This window comes from Anneissia japonica, unplaced genomic scaffold (assembly GCF_011630105.1).
Source record: "Anneissia japonica isolate Jap-2015-1 unplaced genomic scaffold, ASM1163010v1 scaffold287754_len4335492_cov202, whole genome shotgun sequence".
Classification (NCBI taxonomy): domain Eukaryota; kingdom Metazoa; phylum Echinodermata; class Crinoidea; order Comatulida; family Comatulidae; genus Anneissia; species Anneissia japonica.
In genome coordinates, this window is record NW_022705543.1 from 417,206 (window position 1) to 439,564 (window position 22,359).

General features: G+C 36.1%; 1 protein-coding gene across 1 annotated transcript in view; it reads right to left on the reverse strand.

Moving 5' to 3' along the window:
* Nucleotides 1-457: 457 nt before the first annotated feature.
* Nucleotides 458-22,359, reverse strand: part of LOC117105734 — a 33,529-nt gene continuing 11,627 nt past the window's right edge. The window contains exons 3-17 of the mRNA XM_033246994.1: nucleotides 17,976-20,505; nucleotides 16,428-16,578; nucleotides 15,612-15,762; nucleotides 14,630-14,841; nucleotides 13,059-13,587; nucleotides 12,511-12,654; nucleotides 11,383-11,555; nucleotides 10,625-10,979; nucleotides 8,904-9,042; nucleotides 7,116-7,481; nucleotides 5,969-6,811; nucleotides 5,185-5,450; nucleotides 3,667-3,885; nucleotides 3,360-3,471; nucleotides 458-2,677 (exon numbers count right to left, since the gene is read on the reverse strand). Coding sequence (XP_033102885.1) covers nucleotides 2,551-2,677; nucleotides 3,360-3,471; nucleotides 3,667-3,885; nucleotides 5,185-5,450; nucleotides 5,969-6,811; nucleotides 7,116-7,481; nucleotides 8,904-9,042; nucleotides 10,625-10,979; nucleotides 11,383-11,555; nucleotides 12,511-12,654; nucleotides 13,059-13,587; nucleotides 14,630-14,841; nucleotides 15,612-15,762; nucleotides 16,428-16,578; nucleotides 17,976-20,488 — 6,300 coding nt within the window. The 5' untranslated portion in view covers nucleotides 20,489-20,505 and the 3' untranslated portion in view covers nucleotides 458-2,550. The remainder of the gene's footprint in view (nucleotides 2,678-3,359; nucleotides 3,472-3,666; nucleotides 3,886-5,184; nucleotides 5,451-5,968; nucleotides 6,812-7,115; nucleotides 7,482-8,903; nucleotides 9,043-10,624; nucleotides 10,980-11,382; nucleotides 11,556-12,510; nucleotides 12,655-13,058; nucleotides 13,588-14,629; nucleotides 14,842-15,611; nucleotides 15,763-16,427; nucleotides 16,579-17,975; nucleotides 20,506-22,359) is intronic.

Here is a 22,359-nt window from a genome sequence, read left to right on the forward strand (position 1 = left end):
AAAAGGGGGGGGGGGCCGAAATTTGGGCCGATCGAGACAACAATGTCCTAGGGGGTTTTGTGTTCTAGACGCCAGAAAACAACATTTGAGGCGTTGTGGGCTATCATTTTTTTCTTTTTCTTTCTTTTTTTTCCCACTTTTTTTTACCTCCCAAAAGGAGGAGGGGGGCGGGGCTGCCCCCCCCCCTAAATCCGCCCCTGGTCAACGCAATGAAATGAATTCATTGAATTTCTATGGTAAAATCTACTAAACCCTCATTCATTTAAACAATAAATTACAGTACTCATTTAATAATAACTTAGGCCTACCAACATCCAATCAGGCACAGGTTTTGCTGATTTTACTAAAAACCTTTTTTAATACAATAATTCCTTGATGATATTTTTATGTGAATTCAAAATGACAAAATTAATTTCAAAATTGAATATTATTATTATTATTATTATTATTATTATTATTTTTTTTTTGGGAACAAAAAATCTTTAACATAGAAAATGAACTTTAAATCTTCAATTGCATTGTCTGTTATTGAAATTATTATCGCAAATCATCTTATGAATTATCATAATCACATTCAGTAATGGAGGTGTCCTAATACATGAATGGGTTTATACAATATAAGCCATTTGTTATCTGTCGACATCATCACCATCATCCTCATCATCATCAGTCATCCTAACATAATCATCATTACTGTAGTCGCCCCTGCCTTCATCATCATCCCCATTCTGCAGTCACCATCCACATCCTATCATAAAAATAGGCTTCTCATAGGGGAATGAGTATACTGCAGAAACTAGGTCAAAATTACGCTAAACAAAGTCCATTATCAGACAAGGTGCTATGAGCCATTTATCAAAGTGTAGGATCAAGTACAAACTCCCTGATAAAACTATATTCAAACTGTATTTGGCAAGCCTGTCAAATTAAAAAAATGAACTGAAATGAATCTTAACACATTCCACTACTACACTACCACAGCATAGAGTATATCAGCGCAAGTGCAGTGTGTTAAAAAATAAGCTCTTGATAGGAGCATGAGTATATTGCAGTCTGCAGAAACTAAGTCAAAATTACTCTTATCAGACAAAGTGCTATCAGCCATTGGTCATCTTATCAACACACTGTACTTGACATGTGTCAAATTATATGACCTCAAGTGAACCTTAACACATTCCAATCTTACACAGGAATTTCTCTTCCACAGCATAGAGTGTATCTGCGCAAGTGCAGTACACTAAAAAAATGAAAGACAAACAAACTTTGCCACTTCAAATCAGTCTCTCACTAAATGATGTAAAACCCTGTCATTGCTATTACCATCTTAATAATAAAATGCTTTATATATAAAAATTCAAATTAATTGAGAAGACAATACATGAATTCAAGAACAACTTTCAAAATATCGTTATTATAAAAATGAAAAAGATGTGATATATATTTATTTTATAAAATATTTTATATAAAAATTGCAAATTTAATGAAGACTATATATTTTCTATTTATATAGCATATCATCAGATATCATCATAACAATTAAAAACATGCAATAATATTAAATAGAAATTAACAGATTCAATCCTACAAACTCTGCAGTTGAAGAATAATTTTGTAACACCATAATCTTTTGAATTTAAAGAAGTTTAAACGATTCCAACCACAATAATGGAATGCATATATTATAATAGGCCAATTAATTAATTAATTAATTAAATTTAATTCTTATTTTATAACCAATTTTTATGTATTGTACACTGGCATGGAATTTTTAGTGTTACGTAATACTTATCAAATCATTTAATGAAACTATGAGTATACAGTACTCAATTTACTGCATGCCTGACTCACCCCAACTACACATACCATAGGTCCTTGTGTAGAAGCCCAACACCCTTAAACATGAATTTGGGCTGATTTTTGGGGGGTGGGGGCTATACGCGGGGAATCTCTGCTCATCAAACAACTTTAAATTCATAGGGACGGCCAATCAAAAGGCAAATATTTCTGCAGGTATTTATAAGTCAGCTGAGCTACTCCTTCAAATGATACCCTAGGCATAATCATGAGTAAACACTGGTTCATGAATCAGGATGTAAAGCAGGGAATGGGCTTATACTCGAGATGTGCTTATATACAGGGAACTACGGTATTCATGCAGATGTGTAGACAATGCAAGATTTTTAAATTAAGTATACTGTTGTCAGAGTCATTTAAACGTGTATTCTCTACCACTGTTGGGAATACCTAAAACTCCTTACTTCCTACAAATTATGCACACCCTAAATATAATGAAGTAAGATTTAGATATTGCAACAACTCGATAAAAACTTAAAACTTATCAACTTGACACCATCCCTTAAATCCTTGATAAACCACTGTTAAGGGAATGCATCCCAATCAGTGAAGAAATACCACCGGAAAACACTATATATTCAATATATTTATCATATTAAAAACAATAAACTTTTTATTTTATTTATTTATTTTTGGTTGAAATAAGTTGCTCTCTTTCATTTCAAGGTGAGATTGACCTCTATACAGACTGGAAGACTAAGGCTGAAATGGTACAGACCCACTAACTGAAGAGGGCGCTGTAACATCATAAACTGTGCCCAGAACATCAAGATCATTTAGCTCTTGGGTCTTAGTAACTTTAAAAACATCTATATCCAATGACCTGCAACAAATATCAATAGATAATTTATTAAGGATAAATAATTATCAATTCAGAAATTTAATGCTAAAAAAAGTTCATAAAATAAATAATTTTTGTGATCAGTATCTTAGATGATATAAAGGCAATGTATCTCAAATGGCATGATATTGAGAGAACAGCGGCTGATAGAAGATACTGGAGAAGGCTTGTTGCCCAATATGCTTAACAGCACAGTTTGTGTAATACAATGTTCCCGGCGGTTATCTGGCCGAACGCCCTCTTGAGGCGCACCATTGTGTAATACAATGTTCCCGGCTGTTATTTGGACCTGTTCAACCATGAAGCCTTCGTGGTCTAGTGGTTATGACGCTCGCCTTGTCAGCGAGAGGTCGCAGGTTCGAATCCCGTTGGAGGCATTTTATTACACAATGACTTTTATAGGACTTTATTCGTTGAAATGCTACAGGGTAGCCTACGATGTTCCATCATGTCCTTATTTAACACTGTATATGTACCTTTGATGATTTATATTATATTTATTCAGCAGTGTTAACGTTATATATATATAATATATTATTTTTATATTTTTCCACCTTGTTAGGTGAGAACAATGCGAATGAATTTACTAATGTGCATGGGAGCTTTGAGACAAACAATCAAATTAATATGGCCTTATACATGAAATCACATTTTTCTTACTTACTTTCTACATTTGCAAAGATGTTTTTTCCTAATGATGAAAACAATAACGATAACTATGCCAACAAATGTAACAACAGCAATAGCTGCACCTATAACAAGACCAGCACTCAATCCTGTAAATTCACAAAAAAAAATAAATAAAATTCAAGAAAATTGTGAAATCATCAACATTCAAAGAGAAACTGATCACAACAACAATTTGCCTAAGTATGGTCATAATGACATCACATCATGACCACATATAGGCACATCATGACTATATATGAGCATTTAACAGACGAAGCAACATAAACGAAGAGCCAACTCACCAGTATCGCTGCTTTGTTTACTTGGCACAATGAACTCATCATCAGGGACACATCCCACAATGCAACTGGTATCTACAGTAAAGTTTTGGCTGGCTACAATTACAGATGTTGTGTTCTGGATAAAATACTTATAACTCGCAAACAGCTGATCAGCCTGTGTTTTGGTAATGGCTGACATATCTGTCTGAAATACAACACTTCCATTTAGGACCTTATTTCCTAAAGGAAAAAAATTGGAGACAATTTAATTAATAGGGAGACTGATATATAAATTTTGCTTTAAATTGGAATAGATTTTCTTAAGGCAAGACTTTTATTATACCTTGTTAAGTGAACCGCCCACCAATAATGATGATTTTGAATAAAAATAAAATTTTATTTCTGGCCAATTAGCGCACCTGCAACCACCTATAGCATTTTATTGTTATTTCTCCTCCATCTGGATGTTTTTGTTAAGAACTATTTGCGCTCCTCTGACGATCTTTAGTGAAACAAAGTATAAAAAAATTCTCGCCTAACTAAATTTAAGGCAAGCAATGTACAACTGAAATAATAATAGAGAGCTTTCATTACCTCGAGAACCAATCTGCCGAGAAAAGTGCATATTTTTGTGTATAACATCACCAGTTTAGGCTTAGTTTTAGTTTTCTCGTACTCGCAACCCGAGATTCAGATGCTGGATCCTGGGCGATGAATCGAGAACCAGAAACTGAATGTACTTGCAACATTTCAATTAAATTTGATTACATTTTATATTAAATTATTATATATAATTTATATTCAATTATTATATACTACCTTAAGAAAATCATGGTTAATACTGATTGCAGATGTTCACATAATCAATGTATTTCGTCATAGGCTAGGTTCTAGGTATTCTGTACCATTCAATTAGCCATTGTGCCACCACGGCTCAAGTGCATGCCACAGCTGTAGCAACAGGCTGTGCTGCCACCAAGGGTTGGTTCTCCGGGGAACGTGAAACGGGACAGCGAAAGCTCACTATTTTCTTAACGAGAACGGGTAACTTTCTCGGCGGATAAGTTCTCAAACGAGATAGCGAAAGCTCTCTAATAATAATGTGCACACTACAAGTTGAATGTGGAGTACTTGAGATTTGCTCATATATGGGTTGGACATGACATCATTGTGCCCATTTATAAAATATATATTATGTTTCCCATACATGGGCAAATTTTTCACATAAAACACAAGGTACTGTATACACTATCAGACAAACAGGATACTTTTTCTTCAAACATATCTGATGAAATAAAGCAGAGTTCAACTTCCGTGTGTGTTTGATCAGATATGTCTGAAGCCAGTCAGACATTGTCAGATAAAATTTTATCAAACACTCTTCATTCACTGACAAATAGTTCTTTTGGTATAACTGAATTTAAAAGCCAAAACTTCTAGAAATTAATAGCAAAAATGAAAAAAATTTTTGACAAACAATGCCTTTAAAAACCAAACATCTTTAATATTTGGCACATAAAAAGGCACATAGAAACTCACTTGTGAAATATGCAGGACTGAAGCCACACTTGCATTTGCTCTCGATTCCACTAACAACAACATCCACCAAAGCAGACAGTAAAAAGCTGTCTCCTTTCCACTTGCTATAGTCTGCATTTATCAATCTCATCTGGATTGTCTTCAGGAACTTCTTAAGTGGACAAGTGTTGTCTTCTTTGGGTGAGATGGCAGACATCATGAAGGCATTAGTGCTTCTTGTTTGGCAGCAAAAACACCTGCTAATGGACACCTGATACGACAGGATCCTAGAAAACACAACAAAGAGTTCTTCACAAAAGAAGCATGTTTAAATTTTTATACAGGTGCAGATGTAGACCTTCGCAAAGGTCAGGGTGAAAGATAAAAATATTAATGCAGGACCAAATCATATGAGATGCAACTCACTCTTACTCAGTTCATATCTTTTTAATAGCAATGCTGTAAATAGCAAAATATATCAGTGTTAAAACTATCAGATGATATAAGCATTGGGTGGATCCACCCAAATGGAGTAATCTGATCGATAGCCAGATTGACTAACTTTCCAAACACTGGGCATCCTGGCAATGCCCTAATTTACCATCAATTTTAGTGTGTATTCAATTATAATCCACTATGCTCTGCTGCCCTCAATGACAAATTCTGTAAATGATGTAATTAGTTTTCCTGATGTATAGGGCAAAATAAAATGATTGATGCTAATAACATTTATTAAAAATGGCTGCCATACACTATGTTAGTGGTACAGACTAGAAAGGGTTGAAAATTAATGACTACTACTTACTTGTTATTCTCATAGAAAACACCTTGATTTGAAGCCAACTGCTGGATAACATAATTTGATGCAGTTGAGGTATTAAACGTGGTGTAAATCACGGCATCTTGCAGGTTTTCAGTGGTCAATATCCCTCCAATTGGGAATGCTTCTTCTGTGCCAAGATACAGTGCTACTGCAGATGTAGCACTATGTATCAATTCTTCAGCACCATTCCCTATTTCAAGGTCTGCAGTTGGATTCATTCCCTGCTCACCTATCAGGAAGAAGCCATCTTTTCCAATAGTGTTCTTACCTAGGCTGAACCGAGAGTATATTCTTGCACCTAATTCTAGGATCTCGTAGAGAACTATAATGAAGCTTTCTAAATAATGGCCGGGATCACCTTTCAGTTCGATAAACTGAGGTCCATTGTCTGAGCTACTTCTCGGGTTAATCTCATTGATAACAATTTCGGACTTGCGTGGTTTGCTGCCTTGACCAGTATTACTATCGATACAGACGTTGGGTTGTTTGGGGGTTGGTTTTCCAAGTCCAAAGGCCTTACTACTCTGTAAGTCCTGGTTATAGCATCGTCCAATACTTTCATCCCCCTCAATGAAAGTGGCATTTTCCAAAACTTCAGACTGGCCAGGAAGAAGGTTGGTCACCAGGCCTAAGTTCACTTCTTCGTTTGTTGAATACACCAATACATCCTCAAGATGGGTCCTTGTTGGGAAAAGTTCAAAACTCAGGTTACGATGGTCTCCTCTATAGAGGGCTACAGCGCCAGGGCCGTTGCTTAGGAAACCTCCATTGTTAACATCTATGTCCAAGTTCTCCAATCCATGACCTATTAGAAAGTATCCATTGCTGGAAAAAAATAAATTATTACAATAATAAAAGCATTATTAACATAGCACATATTGTAAGAAACTACCTCTACACTCATTACATTATAACCCCAGTCACTGGATTAAACACAAATGTAAAACATCCTCAGCTCCCTATAAGCAGCTAAAACCAGCAAAGCAAAGTGTATAGCAAAAGACCAGAAACTCCAAGGTTGGAACCTAAAATGCTGCATAACTGCTCAATATCATCACCATTATTATCATCATTATTATATTATCAATATCCTCATTATTAATATATTAAAATATTCCATTTTCTTTACCTGTCTGTTCGATAATTTTGAAGAGGTATTGTTTTCATGCTTCTACTGGTACTACCATCAAATATCACCACTACTAACGCATCCAAAGATGCATTTCCGCGCCCACCATCATATAACTCGATAAAATCAGCATTGTCATTCCCAGGCTGATCCGCATTCACTTCGTTGATTAGAATTTTTGTCAACGTACAATTATTAAAGGTGCCTGGTGTTGGTTGGGAGTTCACAAAAGCAGAGAATGTGACCGGTAGCTGACTTAGGCATCTTGAGATGGACTCCTCCCCCTTGTTGTGCATACTATTCTCATTAACTATGATTTGATTCGGGGCTAGAGTGTTGAGTAGAGTTCTATCGCCCGAATCGTTAGTGCCATAAATCAGAGCATCAACCACATTTTCTTTGGAAATCGGCGACCCTCGAGGAAACTGCTGGAGTGTGGCATGATAAAGAACGACTGCATCTGGTCCGTTCTGAACAAAGTTCGTAGTCACAATGATATTTGGCCTTGGTGTAATATTTTCACTTCCAATTAGGAAAAAACCATCATCATTTGTTCTGTTGCAAGAAAATAAATAACTCAAAACCATTAAACACACAAAAAAAAAAAAATCAAATCGTTCCATTTATATTGCGCCGTTCCAACAATCGTTGCTCGTGGCGCAGTGGACAAGATGATTCTCTTTTCAATAACGTTCTCCTCGCCTGAGGGTCGCTTCATGACCTCTGCAGCTGGTAAACCGGCGCACTTTCATCTGTCCACGACAACACTAAATTTTAAATCAATATTCTTACATGCATGATGACTTATATCAACAGAAATAGAAATAAGAAAAGTTCTCCATAGTAAGTATATTAGAAAGAAAAATAAAGTGAATTTAAAAAAAAAAAAAGGAAAAACACCCCTTTTTTCAATGCACTCTAAATCTGCATCATTCTAGGAAGCAGTATTCATGTACTGATTGTGTAATCTACAAACATCACACTATTGTAGAACTGAGAAAATTATGTTAATAAAAAGCTTGATGTGTCTAATGAACCAATTTATTATATTAAGAACTAAATTTGCACCTTGCAAGAAGAATAGATAACAGATGCAGCTGACTAACAGTAGCATTATAAATACTCTTATCCATACTAGATACAAACATTCCCCATAGTGTTTCCTATCAGTCAGTCAATGAATCAATCAATGAAGTTTTCAGTCACCCAGTAATTCAATCCACAAATAATCCAATCAATCAACAAATAATTTAATCAATTAATCAATTCATAAAGCAATTAATCAATCAATCAATGAGTCATTCAGTCAAAAGGTCTATGAATTAATCAATAAATTAATGATTGAAACATTCAGTAAATGAAATTGTCACTCAACTAATCCATGAAATTGTCAATTAAGCAATCGATAAATGAAGTAATGAGTTGGTATGTCAGTCAATCAATCAACCAATGAAGTAAAGCGACAGTCAGTCAATCAATCACTTAGTTATTCAATCAATTCATAAACCAATAAATCAGTCAATCAATCACCCAGTCAATCAATCAAGAAATCACTTAGTCCATCAATCACTTAATCAATCAATCAATTCATATACCACCTAACTGATCCATAATTCATCAAGAAATTAGGTAACATTTGTAACAAATATATTCAACAGGATACATAGCACACATTTAAAAAATATGTTCCTTGTCCTCATTTATTTTTTTTATTCATAATCAATACAAATACATAACACACCTGGTACAAGCTCATCTAAAAGAGAACTTGGGTCATCATCCCAATATGTGTAAACAACTGCATCTATCAGGCTGGTTGTAGTGACTGTTGTCCCATGAAGGAATGCCCCAGAGGGCGCTCTATATATGGCCACAGCACCTGGACCCGTTTGAAGAAAGCCGTAAAAACCAGACTTTATAAAATAATCTGTGGAGTTACAAAAAACAAATTTTTTGTTGTAGGTATAGCAAGAGAAGTAAACAACTCTAGCAGAAGGATGTGGCACAGTGTATAAGGTAGTGTGGGCTTTCAATTGGAAGGTCGGGGGTTCGAACCAATGCTTGTCACACTGCTTGTGTCCTTGGGCAAGACACTTTATCTGCATTTGCCTCACTTCACCCAGGAGTATAAATGGGTACCTGGTAGGAGGTGAATGATTCAGAATGAAATTAGTAGTGCTGATTACACGCTTAACTAGGAATACCCCCCAGGAAGCGGAGGAGGTTGCACATTGTGTATGAAGGATTCTGTATCCAATGACCAGGGAAAAAACTGCCTTCAGCAGTTTTCTAGATATGTATGCTATAAAATCATATTAAATAAAAAATAAATAATAAATCAGCAATATAATAATATTAATCAATGTCACAAAAAAATGAAATATGTGTTTAATAATTCACAAAATTGTTAAAACTCATTTAATTTCAGTATATTTAATTTTCAAAGGAGATAAGGAATTTAAGCCAAGCCTCCACATGGAAGAAAAATGGAAGCAGCAAACATACATGACAAGACACTTTGTCTTCTATTATGGATTATTATTTACCATTAATTGAAATAAATGTTTATGAATGTTTATGAAAGAAAGATATTCAGGAAAATCAATTAAAGGGGGAAAAAACCAGGATATTAGGGTCCTGAAAGAAGACTGAACTCTTTCTTTTTCTCAACGTTATAAAGCGGTTTGATGATGGTTGAGATGGAAACAAAATCATAGTTCTGATTTCATGATTTTCTATGTCATTCAGTTGGCAAGTGGGTGAGGGTGATGGAGATTACATTTGTCAGTTTATGTTGTCTACTGTAGTAAAATATTATTTTGGAGAGAGGTAATGTTTATGCATTTTGCACCAATGACACAGGTTCAAACCCGGTGAGTGTTTGTTACTTACAATTGGAGTGTGGTCCCTCCTTGAATGTCAGGTGGTGCTGTACTGCGCGGCTGCCACAAATACCCACGGGTCTAGCGCAAATTTCCAATTTACAAGTGCATTATCATTATCATTAACATCATTACTATTATTATTATAATCTGTTTTTAATGTTTTTTTTTCTCCATAAATTTACAGTGCCAAATGTGTCCTTTTTTATGAAACTTTTTATATATTTAAATCTATTTTATAGTATTCACTTTTGTAAATAACATTTGATTGCATCAAAGAGTATAGAACCGACCCTTGTGGTTTCGTTGAAACGTAATCCTATTTCAAAAAGTATTGCCACAAATGGGCATGTCCTTGACAGATGAGTTTTGAGCTCTTCAAATTCTAATAGGGCGCTCCCTACCTTGTGACAGTACTTTTTCTTAATGTTCCATTGCATCCATATAAAATCAGGGCAGTCAACCACTTGATTTTTATACTCTTTGATTGTATCTAATAAATTTGTATGATAAATAAGTTGTTTTTTTGTAATTAAAAATATTTGTAAAATAGTATTTTAACATGCAATTTTTATTTGTAATTTTATTGCAATACAGTTTTAGCCATAATAAATAAATAAATCATACCAGCTCGTCTTTCGTCATTGCCAATCAAGAAATATCCATCATCATCTGTATTGTAACCAGTAAGATCGATAGTCCTATACGACCGATCTTGATCAATGCCACTGTACAAGACAACCGAGATGCCATTCAGTTCCATGAACTCTCCATTCGCAGTTCGCAGTTCAATGAACTCTGACCCTGAGTATGTAAGGCGTACCTTAAGCTCATTGATGAGGATATCATACGTCTGAACGGGACAAGCGTTTAGTGCTTCTGGTGTAGGATCGGATACAAGGAATGGTGTAGGTGTGTTATGATCAAGCGATAAACATCTGCTAAGAGACTGACCGGAAGATTGGAACATTGATGACAAGAGCTATTGACGATAAATGAGAGAAAATTAACATGAAAATACAGACACATAATTTATGAAGCACTCACCTTCTCATTGTAATCGCTATTATCATCATCATTATCAAGATCATCATCAGTGTTATCATCATTATCCTCATCACTTTCATCATCATCATCTTCATTATCATCATCTTCATCATCATTATCATCATTTTAAACATGTATCATCTTCGTCATCATCATTACCATTGTCATCATCATCATCATCATCATCATCATCATCATCATTATAGTCATCAGCGTCAAAATCATAAACACCATCAACACCATTCCTAACACAATCATCCTCAACATTTTAAAATGAAAATAAATCACCTACAATAACAAATCCTAATTCTTAGATAGATAAAAAATCTAAAACTTACTGGGGGTTGTTGGTTTGCATACAGGTTTGCAGTCCAACTATACACTGGTCTACTAAAGTCACTATATACTACACAATCCATAAGCCCAACAGGAGTGGTAAGTCCTTGATCGGAAAACATCTCAAAAGCAGCCTTATAAATAGCAACAGCCCCAGTGGATGTCCTCATAAAACCTGAACAGGTACGGTAAAATGAACCACCACAAAGAGGTAGAAAGAGCGCACTATTTTTAAGATAAGCAGCATACCTCAGTCGGTTGAACAAGTAGTAGCCACTGTGTGTGCTGAACCGTGGAGATCTCTTGGTTCCCAGTTCAGTTCCCATCACTGCTCTCCTTGTATTTCAGCTGGAGCGTCGAAATGCAAGTTATGATAGCGCACCGTCTTTTGGATGACATGTTTAAGCTGTTGGTAATTTGTGCATTATGGCCCATGTGGATGTTAAAGAACGCAATACACTCTTCGGAAAAGATTAAGGGATTGTCTCCCGGTGTACTGCTTAATCACCACCAAAAAGGACTCCGCATGTAATAAGACTTCTTCAGACTTCCGTGGGTTATCCTTGGTGTTTACGCCACATAAATCCATCCATCAATCTATCCTTCCATAAATATGATAAATAAAATTTGATTGGATTGGATATATTTGGTGTGAACTCAAAGGATAAACCACAAAGACTTAGGGTCCTTCTGGTGATTAGGCAGTACACTGGGAGACAAACCACCATTTTTTCCAAAGTGTGTAGTGCTTTCTCTAACATGAACATGGACTGTACTGCATACTACAGGATCAACGACTTGAACATCTCTTCTGTAGACGTTGCGCATTTCTATACTGGCATTTTAGTTATCAGCCGATACACAAGGAGGGTAACATATGGATTTGGGTACCAAAGGTCAACAATGAATCTCCACGGTTGTGGACACAGTGGCTACCACCAGTTTAGCTGATGAAGCTATGCTGCTATCAAAACATGATTATGGGCGATTAAAATTTATATTATTATCATCAGTGTTATCATCATCATTATTAATTCTATTAATACGCCACATTACTATTTGAGGATTACTTACAATTAATATTTAAAATAAGTTTTTTTTTTTATTTTGAGTTTTTTTTAGATACTTACCTGGTGCTAATGTCAAAGCTGGATACGGTTCAGTGATTCGTACTCCGACTACTAGATAACCATCCTGATCTGTTGTATAGCCATTTAAATCAATTGTAAAATATGAGTGGCCAGATTCACTAAATAGAACGATAAGAAACCCATCTAAAAAAATAAAACAAATTAAAAAATAATGTAACAGTTATATAATTTCAGTCTAAATTTGCTGTTGTTAAAATTAGTGATTACCTGCAATTAAAATAATTTTAAAATATCTAACTTCTAAATACAGTAGAATTGTTCCTTTTGGACATCCTATTAAGTTCCATACAAAATACCATAAAAAATCTTAAAAATTAATTTTTGAAATTATCCATTTTAAATTAAAGTAACATAAAAATTATTAACTTGAACATAGTGTATTTAAAAAATGTTCGGCAAATGTTTTCATTAGAATAGGGATTTAGTTCCACATTCTCAAATTTAGCAACCCCTTCCCCTGGCTTTTTTGGACTACCCCCACAGGATGAAACTATCCTACTCCCCTGAAAACAAAACAAATATCTTACCAAGAGAAGTTGATCCAAACCCAAGATCCCAAATTTCAATATACTGTTCTGCCGGGAACATATTGAGTTCATTGATAACCAATACTACATTATGCGGCGGACAATGGTTCAACATCTTCGGGCTCAATGTCCTTGTCACATAAACCGTCTCATTTTCGTATTCACAGCGATTTACAGACTCATCCACCACACTCTCATCGAACGTCTCAACTACAACATGTCCAAATTTGGTTAAAGGAATATTTGGTGGCCCCTGCCAAATAGAACCTCCATGTTGTTTCTTAAATATGATAGCATCCACCAACCCCTCAGAAGTCGCGGTATCTCGTGAATAAACTTCACGGAATTCACCGCGGAAAAGAGCAATAGCTCCCTCAGTGTCCCCCAAATCAGAAAGGCCAGTAAAAAGCAAAGCGTCCATTGGTAATAGGGATCCAAAGTCTGCTAGTAGCAAGAGGCCATCCCTATTGGTACGTACATTATCAATAACTGAAAATTTGTTGAGGTCGCTATCAGCTACATATTCAACCTACAATAGAAAAAGAATGAATAAAAGAATTACAAAGAAAAAAAAATTCAATTACTACAAAGTGTAGTAAGTTGTTTAAGAATTTCCACTCTCTTGGTAACTTATTATTATTATTATTATCGTCTTTTTTAGAATATCTATTGTTACTGACTGTATAGTGCCTTTTATGTTATTTTTGTTCATGAACTCTGTAGTTTGCGAGTAAGCAGTTTGGAGCACAGGTAAACCATTTCCTTTTCAATTGAAAAAGAGCAATTTTGAGAACAGGTCCAGGATTTATCAATCTCAGCTTAGCAAATGTCTTCAGCCAAAAATTTTAAGATGTCCCTAAGCAAATATTTTAAGCTGATTTATCAAACCATTTTGATAAATTAAATTAAATTGTCTTAGATGGTGCATGCGTACAATCAACAATTTAATTTAAAGCAATTTTTAAGCTAAGCAATATTGATAAATCTGACTTGAGCCAAAAAAAATGGACTTAAGACAAATTTAAGCTAATTTCTAATTTGATAAATCAGAACCCTGGTCAGTATGAGGTTCACATTTTTTTAACAGTCGAAAATATACTGAATATACAATTTGTTATTTCTTGTAATAAAGCTTAAAACACATTCATGCTGTAAATCATTACATTTTAAACAGCAATCCATTGTCAGTTAAAGTTTCAGTTTATTTGTTAGACCATCAACTTAAGCAAACAAATCACTATAACTTTTTCAAGTCAGCTGCCCCCTCAGGTCAGAATCAGAATTAGGTCAGAATATGGGCATTGAAGATGCCATAGTAATGAAAAATTGAAGCTGTGATCCAGCTTGCTAATATTCATGGTTTCACATAAACAAACTAAAATGCTCTATAAGATAAGCCTCAATGCAGGCGTTTACTTAGTCCTGAACAAAAAGTGACATTGATAGGATTCGAACCTGGTCCTTGTAATTAAAAGACATGCATCTTAAACACCAATGTACTGTACCACTACAACTGAGGCAAGAATTTTATGGGATGCATGATGTACGGTACTATTATCAAATTTTCTTACCAGAGTCAAGTTATCCAGAGGAAAGTTAGGTTTGCCTGGGGTTTTAAGTTCAATATAAACTCCGGTACGGCCTTCCGTATGGATATTAATTTCATTAATGATCACTGGTGGTAAGGGACATATGTTAGGTTTTCCAGGAGATGGATAACCGAGACCGAAAGCATATTGTTCCAAAGCCTTGCGTGAGAAACATCGTAGGATAGCTTCATCACCTGGAAATAAATTTGTAGTAATTTAATGTAACACTTTATGGAAAAAATGATTACTGATACTTAGAGACCAGTGGTGTATCTAGGAGGTGCGCACACCCACCCCCCTCCAAAAAGCTCCCGTACATCAGTTGGCCCCTCCCCATTGAAAATATCCGAAGCAAAGAAAGCCAATAATAAAATAAAAATCACCTTGTATCAAATTATTTTGCGACCTAGCATCCCATCACTATCATTGAGCCTCCACCCCACTCCAGCTTTGCGCGCCTAATCAGTCTCCCCCACACACCCCATTTTTAGGAATCCTAGATTTGCCACTGTCATTTATTTATGATTCTTCAAACAATTTATTTATTATTGATTGGTTTGATTGATCGGATTTATTCGGTGTAAACACCAAGGATAGCCCCTGAAAGTATAGAAGAAGGCTTATTTCCAGTGGGGTCCTTCTAGTGGTGATTGGGCAGTACACCGGAAGACAATCCCATACTCTTTACCGAAGAGTGTACTGTGTTCTTTAACATACACATGGGCTGTAAATGCACACAGGACCAACAGCTTAAACGTATCATCTGAAAGATGGCACGCTATTGTAACTTGTATTTCAGCCCTCCAGCTGACACACAAGTAGAGGCAACGATGGGAATTGAACCGGGGACCTAGAGATCTCCACGGTTTAGCACACACACAGTGGCTACCAGATTAGCCGACTGAGCTCTGTTATGCATCCATTTTCTTTGGAATGTCCTAATATTCATATTATTTTAACTCACCTTCAACATGATTTGTATCTTCCATAATTTGCTTTTGTCCCGGAACCAGAAGCCGGATTAGTCGGCGATCAACACGTTGCCTTGTGCCGTAGACAATAGCATCAATAATATTTACGGTGTTGGCCTGGTCACCAACAACAATGTCTGAATTCTGAAATAGGCAATATGTATTAAGAAGTATAACCAAACACTTGTGAAAAAAATATCACACGAGAATCAGGTGGGAATCGAACTCACGACCTCCAGATAACTAGACTGGTGTCGTAACCACTAGACATCCGAATAATTTTGTTACAAATGTTCCCATACATGATACTACAATAAAATGTAATACACAAAATTTAAACAAAATCTGGTGGTCAAACTTTCAGAAACAAAACCAAAATTCCCACCTCCGACACCATGTTTGTTACAGAAGCGGTGGAAAATCAAGAAATTTGATATATAGAGGGAGCTCAGGGCAGGACTTTCACGGATGAAAGGTCTAGACTACATCAGCCCCACAATGGTTGGTATAATTATTTATGGTGCCTCTAGATGTTAGGAAATGGTACTCTCGGATTTAATTTAAATATAATATCCTTTCTTCAACAGTTTTTTATATATATTAAAACAATTTAGGGGGGGGGGGGCCTGGGCTATCTTCCCCCACCAATTAACCTGCATCTGGGAAGGTTCTCTCAAGCTTCTATACTTATCAGCAACAGAAAAAAGCAGACCTATTTGGCTTTCATAGAGCACATTTCTATGCTATTAAGAAAAAATTTTTTGTTAGAATAACATTTGCTTGAAACAAGATTTTAGGGGTGTTTTTACCTGATAAAGAGCGACAGCATCAGGTCCGTTCTGCAGCCATGCCCTATCTGTAACCTCTATCTGTGGTTGCGAACCATTCACTGGCGCACCAATAAGAAAGAAACCATAGGAGTCCATTTGGTAGCCAGTTAGATCAAAAACACGGTAAGCCCTTTTCAGAAAAAAAGTTCAATATAAATTAGTAATACACATTTAAGTATTGGAAGAATTAAAAATCAATTTTAGCCAGGTGTCATGGCGATTAAAACACAACGTTGAGTGGTGAGTTATTTTGATGCGTCACATTATTAAATTGATTGAACACCATACAAAAATTATTTTAGCCTATGAGAGGTTTGGTAAATTCTCCTGGCATGTATGCATGGTACCTCTCCTGTATTTCTAAGGCAACTTTAACAATAAGTGCAGTATAATTATCAAGGATGGGGAGAGTGGGACCAAGTAGGTCAGGCTGTTAGAGTCGGCATACAAACGCAATACACCTTTCCGGATTGTCAATCAAACTTATCAACTGACCAATCAGAATAGCGCTAGGAATACGCGCGCGTCTCACAAACACACGTGTTGTCCCACAAACGCACGTGTTCGCGTATGATTTAACACTGTCGTCTTGAGGGACCTTATCAACAATATCCAAGGGGCGGGGCTTAGTTGAAAGGTCGATTGACCGAAGAGTTGTTATAGTGATTCTGTTCTGTAGAAGAATCACATAAATATTCCCTATCACAACACATGTAAATAGATCCCTGTCATTTGATTGGTGGATTTTGTATCACGGGACATTGGTTGTTTACCTCATTTTGTCACACACCATGAAAAATTATTTTCAACTGTGCATTTTCTTTCCATCCGTTTTTGCCCACTGCACAGTTCCTAGGATACAATATGACTTCAAACTAATACAATGTTTTGATTAGTTTTAGAGACAAATAATAAATGTTTTGAATTGAATGGAAAGAATATTTTCATTCGTTGAAAGATTGACTATTCCATTCAACTCGGTTCCGCCTCGTCGAATGGAACAGTCAATCTTTCAACTCATGAAAATATTCTTCCCACTGCTCTCATAACATTCATTATTTGTATACTATTGACTGACCAAACTTAGGGAGTGGATGAAACATATAATATGTTGTTAGGAAACCTCAGCAGTAGTTAAATTCCCCAAGCACAGGCAAAATAATATGACATAAATAAAACAAATCAATTGATTATAGTATGATGCTTACAAATAGTCCTAAGCATACCCTGTCTATAATGCTTAAGCCATCAGATCATCCTCCATAAACTGGAGTAAGCATAGCCTGTAATTTAACCTCAGTATAAGTATTTAGCTAGCAGCAGCTAGCTAGCAGCAAAAAACCAAGAATGGTGTAATGCTTTACTTTTCTTTAGATCTGCCCAGATTATAAAATTTTCTGTGACAAAAATGTATGCCAATATACAGTCATGATGTGCCTACAGTATATATGGTCATGATGCGATGTCATTATGACCATATTTAGGTATGTCACATGCTTAAATTTAATAGTATGAACAGGGCCTTACTTTTCTCGATTCCTTCCATTAAACAGCACCACTTTGAGTCCATCTAAACTTGTATTAATATTGCCAGATAGTTCAATGAACTCTGCAGCATCGTGTCCTGGTTGATTTACATTTATTTCATTAATTCTGATCAAATTTTGATATACAGGTAAAGTCTCAGTAACTGTCAAGTTATTCCTTGTGCAGTTGGTATTCAATTCCCATTCAGTACGAGGCCCATGTCCAAACATAGCATTACTTAGACGTTGTGATGTATCGCATCTACTGATGCTCTCTGGCTGTGCAGGAATATTAACCTGGTCTTGCCCGGGGGTTAGCTTCTCAAGGAAATCCAAATTCACTTCCCCTTCATTTCCACAGACAATAGCATCAATTTTTTCATTGATCTTTGAAGCAACTTCATAATTTGGTGGACCCAAAAGAAGAGCCACTCCCAGTGGTGGACTTAAATTAACATTGCTTCCCGCAGATGAAACAACAAAAAATCCATCTATGTCAGTAGTCGCTCCTGTCAAGTCAAAAGCAGATCCAAAAAACAAATATTTGCTGTAGGCCAAAATTACGACACCATCCAAAGACACATGTCCTACTCCCCCATCATAAATTTCTATAAATTGTCCAGACTCAGCAGTCTCGTAAATATTTATCTCATTAATATAAATCTGAGGAATCTGGCAAGTATTCTCTATTCCTGGAGACAAAGGCATCGTTCTATATGAACTTAAAATTGAAGGCTTCCATCCTCGACATCGTCCAAGTGACAACACTTCTACATCGGTGTTTGATGGCAGTGTCAGAGGTTCTTGTCCTGGTATCAAAGTCTGGCGCAGAATGTTGTTAAGGTACAGAGACCTACCATAGACAACAGCATCGAGAAGATTACAAGTTGTGACATCTGAATTTCCAATTAGAGTATTAGCATCACCAGAATAAAGAGCAATAGCATTGATGCCACGGCGTGGAAACCTGAAGCCTTCAATGACAACATCTGGTGTGTACGAATCACTTGGGTGACCTATTACAAAAAATATATCACTTGGTGTGTAACCACTAAGATGAATGGTTCTATATAAAGAGCCAGAGTTGCCTCTAAATATTGCAAGGATATAATTGTCCATATTTTGTTTAGCTGGTAAAATGAGCTCAATGTATTGTGGTCCATCAGTCCCTATATGAAGTTCATTAATGAACACCCTGTTTTGAGAAATTTCCTCGCACGTACTATTGGGACTGGTTGGTGTTGGAGTAGGTGTCGGCTCTGGTAAAGTGCAGTTATTCGGAGCACCAGGAGTGGCAGGGGTCAGTCTAAATGGAAATGCCTTTCTTGCATCCATGCCCCTGCATCTACTTATTGATTCATCATCACCACTGAAATAATTCCTGTCTTCATGTACAGTGCCCTCGCCTGGTGTGAGAACTGTTGTTAATGACAACAACCGTCCTGCGCGTCTGTCATAAACAACAGCATCTACAAGTAAATCAAGATTTCTACTTGTACGCATACCGGTTGAGATGAGATTGCGATCCCCGTAATAAACAGCCACGGCATCGGGACCACTTTGGAGGAAGTTTGCATTTGATGCGTTTGGTACAATATAGTCTGGTGAGGGATTAATACGATAAGATCCAATCAAGAAGTATCCGTTAGCCGCAACCGAATAACCAGTCAGGTAGAACAGGCGATAAACTCTGTTGTTTCGTCCATTGAACAGCGCAACAGTATAGTTATCAAGATTCACTTCTGAATTTCCATTATTATAAAGTTCAATGAACTCCATAAAATCGCTTCCAGGATTATCTGCATTGATTTCAGATATACGTATCGGTGACACTGTCACATTGGGTGAAGGTGTTGAAGGTACAGACTGAAGTGTTGTCGCATTGCACGGATTTGATGCTCCCGGAGAGAGTGGCATTACAGCAAAATATGATGAATTCCGGACACCTGACCAATCACATCTGCTAATAGACTCATCATTGACCGGTGAAGCAAACGCATTTTCATAAGCAGCGGTCTGTCCAGGCGTGAGAACATCAAGTAACGTATGCGAGCCTGTAAAACCACCATTATCGTAAACAACTGCATCAACAAGAGATTCATTTGTTACAAGCAATCCACGTATTAAATTCACTGTTGGTGATTTATATAACGCAACTGCGTCCAAACCATTTTGAATGATTCTCTGCGAGATTATTATATCTGGTACAGGTCGTACGTTTCCTGATCCTAACAAATAATAATCACCAGGTTGCAACATCCCACTTAGTCTTCTAACAAAATAAGCTTGATTATTATTACCATTGTATAGCACTACAGTATAACTTGAAAGATTTACAGCTTGTGTTCCGTTATTTACAAATTCTATAAACTCGCGAATATCATACGTTGGATTATCCGCATTGATCTCACTGATAAGAATCTCGCTTTTACACACAACTGGCCAAAGGCAACATATTGTGAATACAATCTGTAACCTTAAGATCCCGAAATATTTTAATTGCAACAACGCCATTTAGTCCAAAAGAAAACCTACAAATAAATAAGAGAAAAGTTAAAATGATGTAATTCACTAAGTAATGTGTATAAAATTATGATATATAAATGTATTCCAATTTTTCAAAGAGAACATTATAACATTAATTCAGGCAAATATTATAATTTGCAAAGTACTGTAGGAAGAAATATAGTAGACACTAACTGCCTCGAAGACAAAAATGAAACTTAAATCTAAACGCTTTTTTGGTACTCTAGGAATACCGTAGTGCCTAGTATACTAGCTCACCTCAGTACAAGCCTATTACCTACTTTATCCCATTCTATGTACCAGCCTTCCCTGTGGCTTAAACCCAGAATATGATCACTTTGCTGATTTGTTTACAAGTTCTTTCAGAAAAAAAAAACAAAAAAACAAAAAAAAAACATGAAAATGGCTTTGAATTAGACAGGCAGTGCTGAAAAATTGCCTTTTAGCAGGGCTCGATTTAGTACTAGCCCGGCGTACAATGTCTAGTAAAAACCGCTCCGGGCTAGCCTATTTACTCCTCATGTTGCCCGGTTGTCTAGTGGAGAATTAGCAAGAAAAACATTTTATTTAAAAAAAAAAAGAAAAAAAGAAAAGCGGAACTTTCGAGACAATCCCTGCACAGGAGGTACCGCAGCCCAGAGAGTACACTCTAGCAAGCTTTCAGCTCTCCACATGCGTGAGTGTTTAACTATTAAGATGATCCCCAAGTCATTCACCAACCACAACAGGATGGCATGTTATCTTTCTCTCAATAGAAGATCGTTTGATCGTTCAATCTGGTTAATTTAGGTAGTTTAATGTAAATTAATGTACTACCTTATATTCATATTATTTTCTCATAATGCTATTTTTAAATATTCAACTTTTAATAATAAGTACTTCAATGCTATAGGTAGGCTAGCCTAAGCCTTAGGTCTTATCTAGGTCTAGTTAGCCTAGCCCTAGTCGGGTATTCGCCTAGCCTAGGTAGCAAAGCAAGATTTATTGCCATTGGGGGTGAGTGACTTGAGACCTAAAGATTTAACAGATGCATTAGTTTGATTGATTTCTGGGCCCTTTGTTAAATATTAGAAAGCCAAAGTTATAACCAGGGAGATGTAAAACATGCTCATCTGTCCCTGTTATAACCAGAGTCAATTTTGCATCATGGGTGATTTTTTTATTTATTTATTCAACAATATTTTGAGAGGGTAGCTCAAACAGCAATGCTACAGAAATTATGAAATTGCAAATCAACCTTCAAATTTAATTGTTGCTAATAAATATTTTGAAACCAAATTTTTTCCTGTCTGTGGGCTAGCAAAATATTCTGTGGGCTAGTAAAATCTCTAGTAAACTAGCCCAGTGGGCTAGTTACCAAAAAAATTTAGGGCAAGCCCTGTTTTAGCCTTATAATTTAAATGGGATTCCTCGGGTATAAGTGTACCTTCCCCTCCCCACGATTGGGGATGGGCCTACTGTATACCAGACAACATTTCTATCCATGTGCTTTATATTGAGAGTGTAAACATTTAATATACATCAAAAGGGTGTTTAAAGTTAGTTAGCTTTTCACAAGTTTAAATTCTTTAAAATATTGAAGGTTGTTTATTCAGACACATGCAAATTTCTGAAGTAGCCACTGGTTATAGTTTACATATCATAAACCAGTATAAATTAATAATTAACAACATTTCAATTATATAGATTTATTAAACTCTGCAGTAAAGTAATGAAGTATTAACACCAGTTGCCTATCTAGGGGATGCGTGCAACACCCCCATAGGAAGGTTGCATCCCATTGAAAATGTGTGAAGCAAAAAAAATCATGCTTAATAAAAAAAAAACACCTTATATTCCGACCTAGCACCTCACCTCCC